Here is a 9,575-nt window from a genome sequence, read left to right as displayed (position 1 = left end):
GGGTGTGGTGGTGGGTGCGGGGTGTGGGTGTGGTGGTGGGTGCGGGGTGTGGGTGTGGTGGTGGGTGCGGGGTGTGGGTGTGGTGGTGGGTGCGGGCTGTGGGGGTGGTGGGTGTGGGGGGTGGGGGGTGGGGGGTGGGGTGTGATGGGTGGGGTGGGTGGGCATGGTTTCCCCTGTACTGTTCTCATGACAGTGAATGAGTTCTCACAAGATCTGATGGTTTTGTAAGTGTTTGACAGCTCCTGCTTCACATGCTCTCTCTAGCCTGCAGCCATGTAAGACTTGCTGGCTGCCCCTTCCACCATGATTGTTAAGTTTCCTGAGGCCTCCCCAGCCATGCAGAACTGTGTCAATTAAACCTCTTTTTTTCATGAATTACTCAGTCTCAAGGAGTTCTTTACAGCAGTATGAAAACAGACTAATACAATGGGTTACACTTTAGAAATGGTAACTTTCTGATGATTTACTCTACAACACCTCTCAGCAAGCCTTTGGGTTTTTTTGGTTTTTTGTTTGTTTGTTTTTTGACAGACTCATCAGGCTGGACATGATCTCGGCTCACTGCAACCTCTGCTTCCCAGATTCAAGTGACTCTCCTGCATCAGTCTCCTGAGTAGCTGGGACTACAGGCATGTGCCACCACCGGCACGCCCAGCTAGTTGTTTTTTGTTGTATGTTTGTTTGTTTAGTAGAGACGGAGTATCACCATGTTGACCGGGATGGTCTCGATCTCCTGACCTTCTGATCCACCTGCCTCAGCCTCCCAAAGTGTTGGGACTACAGGCGTGAGCCACCGTGCCTGGCCTCACCAAGCTTCTTGAACTTCACAAGTGCTGTCCCCAACATGGAAATTAAGTTCAGAAAAAACAACCTGGGTCTTTTAAAATGTCAATAACATTCCTTGCTATGCCATGGTGAGGAGCAAAACGGGTAGTGTACGTCAGAAGCCCTGTTACAGTTCCTGGCATAAAGTAGGCTCACTTTAAATGTCAACTTCTTGCCTTTTATCCCTTTAAAATGACAAGGGTTATGGGAAGATAATGCAAAACCAAGGAGCCTGAGCAAGTAAATATAATATTTCTTTTTCGTTTTTTCTAGCCTCTTGGACATTCTTGACATCTGCAATACCATTTATGTCAAACTTATATGAGTTAACATAAAATTCCCTGGAAAAAGTGCTGTATTATAATCAATAAATATCTACTGGATGTCTACAAGGGCACAATGCAGCTTGAGGTTATGGGTGAAGTGATAAAAGTGTTGAGTCAGCCTCACCTCCTGGGTGAACTGAGCATGGAAATTCGGGAAGCTGAATTAAGTTTTGGGTCCCTGAGGTCATGGTAGCACATTTCTGCTTCCAAGCACCAAGTGGTCCCCCACTGGTCTCTCAAAGAGTTAACACAGTTTTCAAAAGGGCTTGTTTTATTCTTGGCTTTGTGAAGATCCTGCTCATTTAAGGAACACAAGGAATAGTGGGTGACTATATGGTACTGCACCGTCATCCATGCCCTTTAAAGACCTACACAGATATTCCACCTTCTTCACCAACCTTCACTGATTCATAGCTGTGGTTGGCAGGAAGCTAAGGAAGCAATAAGGCTCCATATTTCATTGTACAGATGAGGAAACTGACGTCTGGAGAAAACAGGGTCATAAATAAGGTAACAAGCTGTCTCAAAGACCAAGTATTACAGCTCTTTGAATATCCCGTGACTATCCTGTGTCTAGACTTTTGCATAGGCTGTTCCCACTGCCTGGAACTCTCATTCATCCAACTCTGAATCACCTTCCAGCTTTCCACTTCAGTAAACGTCACTTCTTCCAGGAAGTTTTCCCTGATCTCTCCCCCAAACCCCGCTTCCATGACCGGATCTTCAAGTTTAACATTCCCCTAACACTAAGCATGACTGTAAACTTTGGGAGGGCACAGACTGTGTCTGTCTTATTTGAAATTGCAACCACAGAGTGCGTGCTGCAGAGGAAGTACTTAATACATACAGGCTGACTGAGTAAAGGGCTTGTCTCCTTTATTGCTCCTTAATGAGCATCCAAGACTTTTTGGACCCTGTTCCCCCACATGCACCACCCACATGTCTTGATACTCACTAGGCTCCATCTTGGTGGAGCAGCAGTTGACAAGAAGCAAGAGCTGATCCCTGGCTCCCACAACCCCTCTCCCGCCCATCCCCTCTTCAGTTCAACAGAGCCGCTCAGAGTTCATCTGCTTTACAAATGTATGCCACCTGGTCAGATTTTCTTGCATATGGATGGCCCCAGCATTTAAAGAAAACACACACACTTAAAAATAAGTGCCTTTTACAAAAATCCCACATGAGAAATTCATTTCGAGGCAAGCATCAGAAAAAGCCATCCTTCCCCTAGAATTTTTTTTTTTTTAAATCTCAGGGATCATAAGAAGCATGTAAGTCACATTTCCTTTTTCTCTCTGGCCACCAGGAATTTTAGAGCTACAACTGTTATGTACGTAAGACCATATGTTTTGCTTTATCTGCATATTAATTTGCTGCTCCCACTCACCTCCTTTGTGTATATTTTAATTTGTACTTTTCTGGTTTGGATTGTTTTATTTATAATTTTTGTATTCTGTTATACATATATCTTGTAAGCTGCTTCAAATTATTTATAGAATGAGGTAAATACGCATATCAATAAGCAAGCAGACAAATAGTCTGCCTCAAAGCTGCACACAATGCCTAGCACATAGCAGACAATCAAGGCAGTGTGGGGTCAGATGCCACAGGTTCCAATGTCTCCATGTCTCTGAGTCTCAACTTCCACATCTGTAAAGTGAGGATAATACTAAGATCTCCCTACATAAGGTTCTCGTGGAGATTCATGAAAAGATGCATAGGGAGAGCTTAGGGCTGAGTTGAGTCCACAGACAGTACTCAGTGGATTAGATATTTGGTCAACAGCTATTTATTGCGCATCAGCTATTTACCTGGCCTCATTCTATGCTCTTAGATTACACTAAGAAGCAAGAGAAACAGAAGCAATCTGATGTCATGCAGCTTATATGCTAATGAGAGAGAAAGGCATAAAGCAAACTTCTAAAAAATACTATCCAATTGGATGGCAGGTACCACAAAGGAAAGCAACCCAGCTAAGGAGATGGAAAATGAGTGCAACACAGTGGGAGCTATTTGCAAGGTGATTAAGGCAGGCTTCCCTGAGGAGGTGACATTGAACCTTGCAGGAGGGACCTGGATCAGGAAGGGTCTGAATGTCAGACTTAGGAGCTTAAAAAGGTTCCCTGGGATAACAGGGAGTATTGAAGGATGAAGAGCGGCCACGTGAGGCACCCATGTTGTATATTAATAACATCACCACTCTGCCTTGGAGACATGGGACAGGGTGTTGCCCAGGACAGGGCTTTCCCACCTGCTCCAGCTGCTTTATGGTGCTTTCCTGCTGACTCTGGATTTTCTGCTGCTCAATGGCACTGGATTCCAACTTCCAGAGTCTCTCCTTCAAGCCAGCAACGCAATTTTCCCCCAGAGATGGTGATCCCAGCAGCTCCCGTTTATGGTCCTGTAGCATCTCCACCTCCTGCTTCAGCTGCAAGGTTTCCTGCTCCTTTTGCTGCAGAGACAAAGAGGACAGAGACTGGGACTCACAGGAGTATGCCTCCCTCCTCCCCCCACTCCCCGGGATACCTCTACACCTGCTGAGGCTAGAGTGAGGCTTTCCACTTTCCAATGCCTGCCATCTCCACCTGGACCGCAAGGCCCCTCACAGCACCCCCTGTGGGATACCAGCAAGGGCTGCTCTCTGTAGAGCTCACACAGGCATGGAGCTGGGGGTTGGAGGTGGGATTGGAGCAGATTGTCCCTAGAGATGAATCTCAGAGCACCTACAGGAAGGGTTGACCCCATTTGTAAGGGAAGTGGAGGCACATAGCTAAAGCTTCCTGTGTGCCTTCTGAGGCTGGGATTGAGATGTTGGAGCAGGGAGGCAAAGTGCTCAGAAATGACTCTTCCAGGTGAGAAAGGCAGCTCCAGGATCAAATAACTTTGGGCTGGATCATGAAGGAGCTGAATGCCAGGCTAAAGCGCTTCAAGGTGCTCCTTGGCGTAGTAGGGAGCCACAGAAGGATGAGGAGCAGCTGAGTGAGGCGCCTGTGTTGTATTTTAGTGACATCGCTCCTGGACAAGGTTAGAGCTAACTCATTCTCTGCTGAGCCTGTCATACCTCCCAGGTAGGCACCTCGGAGCCTGTGCAGGTAACTGGAGCAAGATCAAGACATCAGGCTTGATCAAACAAAGTCTGATTATCAAATTGCCAGCCCCTGCTTGCTATCTTATTAAGACACACTGGGACCCAGCTGCTTGACAGACCAGGATACAGTTGTGAAGTTTTTTCTCCATCACCATTGCAGCAGGTGCATGGCGGAGTTTCCCGAGATTCAGCCACCAAGAGCCAAGAGAGCTCTGTGCCTCCCTCCCCATGTCTTACCTTCAACTGCTGCTGCAGCTGGCCTAGCTCCCACCGGACACTGGTGTTCTCCTGGGTCACTTTCTCACGGAGACCCTTCTCAAACACAGACTCGCCTAGGGCCTGGGCCAGCTGCAGGTCAAACCTGTCCAAAGCACAACACGTGTCAGGGTCCTGTAGGCAGGTGGGTAGGGGAGTGATTGAGGCCGGGGCAGGCAGGGGCTGCAGAGAGGCTGCTAGTTTCCCAAGAACCATGAGAAGGAGAGCAAAAGGAAGAAAGAGAGAGTGGAAGGATGAAAAGTTGGAAGTTTTCTTCAATGCTTTTACATAAGGCTGCGGACGTAGGGTGGGAATCTGGAAAACCACAGAGCAATTTTTAGGGTTTAGATGGAGTCGTCACAAAAATACTCGATACTTAATATACTAAACTTCTCCCTCACCATAGTCATTCTGCCTGAACTTCCACCATTAGACCGAGGCTTCTGCTGCCCCCATCAGCTCCCTACTAAAATGCTAATCTAAATGCTAACCCTAAAATATAATGAAAATATATGGACAAAAATAAAAATAGAATAAAGCTATATATAGATATAGAATAAAGGATAGATTTTAAAGGCAGCCAGGCACGGTGGTTCATGCCTCTAATCTCGACACTTTGAGAGGCCGAGGTAGGAAGATCAATCACTTGAGACCAGGAGTTAAGGACCAGCCTGGTCAACAAAGTGACACCCATCTCTATTTAAAATTTTTTTAAATTAGCTGCGCTTGGCCAAATTGGCATGCACTTGTAATCCTGGGTACTCCAGAGGCTGAGGTGGGAGGATCGCTTGAGCCCAGGAGGTCAAGGCTGCAATGAGTCATGATTGTGCCACTGCACTCCAGCCCAAGTGAAAGAGAAAGACATAAAAAAAAAAAAAAAAAAAAAAAAAAAAAACCTGATCTATCTAGTCTGTCAGCATATGTCAAGGTCAAGGCCCCTTAAATCTACCAGGCCCCATTTGATTTCCAATATTTGCTGACCAATGAACAAACAAGTGGATGTATGTAGAAAGAGGATATTCTACATTTCATATATCTATGTAGATAGATAGATGATAGATAGATAGATAGATAGATTTGTTTTGTTTGTTTGTTTGTTTGAGATGGAGATGGAGTCTTGCTCTGTCGCCCAGGCTGGAGTGCAGTGGCACCATCTCAGCTCACTGCAACCTCCGGCTCCTGGGTTCTAGCAGTTCTCCTGCCTCAGCCTCCCCAGTAGCGGGGATTACAGACATTCACCACCACGCCCAGCTAAGTTTTTATATTTTTAGTAGAGATGGGGTTTCACCATGTTGGCCAGGATGATCTCCATCTCCTGACCTTGTTATCTGCCCGCCTTGGCCTCCCAAAGTGCTGGGATTACAGGTGTGAGCCACCACGTCCAGACTACATTTCATATTTTAACATATTGTCTGGTTTATATTCTAATATGCCATATGAAAGCATGCTGATTATTGATAAAATGATGGACATTTATACATTCTTGTCCTCATTTGTTTTTCGAGGAGAAAACACAAAAACTAGATAGTCCTACTCAAAGTCATCCAGGTAATCAATGCCTTCCTTGTTAGGGGCCCTCCTGCCCTTCTGTGATGACCACTGGGTGAGAAGCACTTCCTGGATGTGATGTCACTCTCTTCAGTTGTCTCGGCATCCTGGATGTATCACAGATGAGGAAACCGATACGAAAGCCTTTGCCAAGCCTCAGTAAGGTGTGACTTTGAGTCACTTGCCCTTGGCCCAAACAGGAAGTCCCATTGCTCCAGAGATCTTGATATGGCAGAAGTGGGCATGGGGTTTGGGCTTTGGTGACAAGAAAGTCTCCCTTGTCAACAAGATTATCCAATGTTCCTTAATACTAGACTATTATTCAAAGTCTCAGACCCCTGAGAGGCCCAATCATGGGTCAAATAAGGGAGCCCTCCTGTTGGAACAGCTCAGGAGCTTTCTGATTGGCTGTTGGTGACATCATTCAAGGGGCACTATCTGCTGTCTCTGAATGGAAGCATTGTGATGAGAGTGATGATCCGACAGTCCCAATGTGTCAGGTCCTGGGCTGGGATCCATGTCGCCCTTACAGCAGTTCAGCAAGAAACATGTTATTCGATCCATTCACCGAGGAAGAAACTGAAGTTCAGAGAGGAGTGAGTCAGCTCCAAATTACAAAGTGGTGGAAGTGGACTTGGGCTTACCTACCCTGGTGTCTTAGCTAGTCCCCCATCTACCTGTCCATTCCTGGGACAGGTGAGGTAAGACAGTAGGGGCCAGACAGTAACCAGTGTTGCAGAAGAGTCCTTGACTTAACAGGCCACTTGATGCTAAAGAATAGCTACTATAGGCCAGGCGCAGCGGCTCACCCCTGTAATCCCAACACTTTGGGAGGCCGAGCTGGGTGGATCACCAGGTCAAGAGATCAACACCATCCTGGCCAACATGGTGAAACCCTGTCTCTACTAAAAATACAAAACTTAGCTGCTAGACGTGGTGGCATGTGCCTGTAGTCCCAGCTACTTGGGAAGCTGAGGCAGGAGAATCACTTGAACCCGGGAGGAGGAGGTTGCAGTGAGCCGAGATCGAGCCATTGCTCTCCAGCCTAGGAGACAGAGCATGACTTCGTCTTAAAAAAAAAAAAAAAATGAGCGGCTACTACAGACCCCAACTCCTAGCAAACAGTACACACTGACCAGCCAATTGCCTGAGGCCAGATAGGTTTGCACAAAACCTTCACCCTGCTAAGAAAGGGCCTTGGGTCCAGCCTCCCTTGAGTGTGGGAGTCAGTGAGTCTAGCACTGGGCTTACTCCGAGTTCCATCAGCCCTCAGAACCCAGCTTTATGACCCATAAGGTAATCATGCCAACAAAAATCCAACCAAAACGAAACCATTCCAGGCCACTCTGAACTTAGAAGCCAAGGTGGAAAACAGGGAACTCTGTCAATGTGGAGACATCACTCTGTCCTGGGCCCAGCAAACTCAGGAGGCAGCTGCATCTACATTTCGATTAAGCACTGGGAGTTGCAAGGAAGTGTTAGTGACTTCTAGATCTTTCCTTCACCATAGTCATTCTGCCTGAACTTCCACAGTTAGACTGAGACTTCTGCTGCCCCCATAGCGTCTCTAATAAAATGCTAACCCACCTGGAAAGTTAATGCCTACTATATGCAACTGGCATCAAAACATAACTTAGCTTCTGCCAAGAGATGGTAACAGAGCAGAGGGCATCACAAGACAGCTAAGTTTTGAGAGGAGGACATGCAAATATGAAGAAATAGGAACTTTCCTTGGGGGGTATCATGGGGAGATTCATAAGTCCCTGGAATGAGGGATTCCGTCCAAAGGGAAAAGGAAATGCCAGAGAGATGGAATTTTCTTTCTTTTCTTTCTTTCTTTTTCTTTTTTTTTTTTTAGAAGGAGTTTCACTCTTGTTGCCCAGGCTGCAGTGCAATGGCACGATCATGGCTCACCACAACCTCAGCCTCCCGGGTTCAAGCACTTCTCCTGCCTCAGCCTCCCAAGTAGCTTGGATTACAGGCATGCGCCACCATAGCCAGCTAATTTTGTATTTTTGGGTAGAGATGGGGATTCTCCATGCTGGTCAGGCTGGTCTCAAACTCCCGACCTCATGTGATCTGCCCGCCTTGGCCTCCCAAAATGCTGGGATTACAGGCATGAGCCACTACACCTGGCAAAGACAGAATTTTCTGGCTGTGCAAATTCCATAGTCTTCCCCCTTACTCATCAGAGAGTTGAAACCCTGTTAGGCCTCTCAGAAAAGTTGGAGGCCAAGAGGGTCATAGCTGGGAGAAACCTGGGGAATGACTGAGTCCAAACCTCTTATTTCACAGGCAGGGGTATATGCCAGACCCATTCTTCAAGATCAGATGACCTCTTAAGTCCAAGGACTCATCTGAAACATCAGTCATGCTCTGGTCCAGAGAGGTGGTGTTTTTTCCAAGGTCACACAGCAGGTGGCCAAGATGGAGCCAAGCCATTTTGCCCACTGCAAGGGTAAGGTTCAGCCATGGCACCCATAGGGAAGTGGAAAAGGGAACAGAGTGAAATATCCATAAACAAAAAATAAGCCTCTCTTATTTTGGGGATGGAGAGCATGCTAACAATCCCCCAAAAGACCTTTTTCAGATGAAGAAGCCAGCTCAGGAAAACTGAAGGATAAATAAGGGAAATAATATTTAATGCAGATCAACTTCAAAATCTATGCCACCTCCAAGGAAATAGAATTCGGCTTGCTACTTCTTGGAAAGGAGGCAGCTCCCACAAAATCACATCTTGGCTCATGCAGGAACATTTTTCTGTGTTTTACCATGGGCCTTCTAAAAGAGGCTGCTTCCCACCTATTTTCTTTCTATGACATCTCCATTAGGACTTGGCTGGCTCAAAACAGGACCCCTATATACCTTTACCCTCACCAAGTGAGCTGGAGAACTCAACCAAGGTGTCCAAGCATCACAGGGTCTGAAGTTTTGCATGAAGAACCCTATGAGTGTGCGAACGAGTACAAATCCAGGCTCTACCGTCACCTCGCTGTGACAGCAACCTAAAGGGAATGCAAGCATGGGAACCACGCTGTGCAGATTCAAGATTAGCATCTTGCTGGTGCATGAGGCCCAATCTCTGCCAGAATGGCTCACATGATCTGAGAGTCCAAGTCCTAAATAACAAGGCCATATTTTGGCCTCCTCCTTATTCTCCAGCCCAATTTTCACCAATGGGAATAGGAACCAGGATCAGTCCACTTGGATGTACTGACTGCATCATTTACCCCTTATCACAAGGGGGCGATATTATCACCAAACGATGGATAAGGAATCCAACTGGGAAGGGCTTAATGACCTGCTCAAAGTCACACATCTAGAAAGAGGCACCTTCAGGACTTGAATGAGATGACTTTAGTATCAGTGCCTGGGCTCCTAATCACCATTCTGTCTTGACTCTCTGCAACAAATCCTTCACTCAACAAATGGGGATAAGACCCGAAAGGCAAAGAAAGCTCCCCAAGGTCACACGGCCAATGGTCAATGTAGTTGAGGCTGGCTAAGAGAAAAGAATCATTCTTGCTGGATTC

At 46.7% G+C, this 9,575-nt stretch overlaps 1 protein-coding gene across 6 annotated transcripts in view; it reads right to left on the bottom strand.

Annotated features, from left to right (window-relative positions):
• Positions 1–9,575, bottom strand: part of MYO18B (myosin XVIIIB) — a 285,693-nt gene that overhangs the window by 123,266 nt on the left and 152,852 nt on the right. For all 6 annotated transcript variants that reach the window (XM_032256699.1, XM_032256702.1, XM_032256700.1 and 3 more), the window contains 2 exons: positions 4,477–4,600; positions 3,403–3,603 (listed from right to left, as the gene is read on the bottom strand). In XM_032256699.1, the coding sequence (XP_032112590.1) occupies positions 3,403–3,603; positions 4,477–4,600 (325 nt within the window). The remainder of the gene's footprint in view (positions 1–3,402; positions 3,604–4,476; positions 4,601–9,575) is intronic.

The sequence above is a fragment of the Sapajus apella genome, unplaced genomic scaffold (genome assembly GCF_009761245.1).
Source record: "Sapajus apella isolate SASKATOON/1434 unplaced genomic scaffold, GSC_monkey_1.0 scaffold95, whole genome shotgun sequence".
NCBI lineage: Eukaryota > Metazoa > Chordata > Mammalia > Primates > Cebidae > Sapajus > Sapajus apella.
Note: the sequence above shows the minus strand (reverse complement) of the source record. Positions and strands in the feature narration are given on the sequence as shown.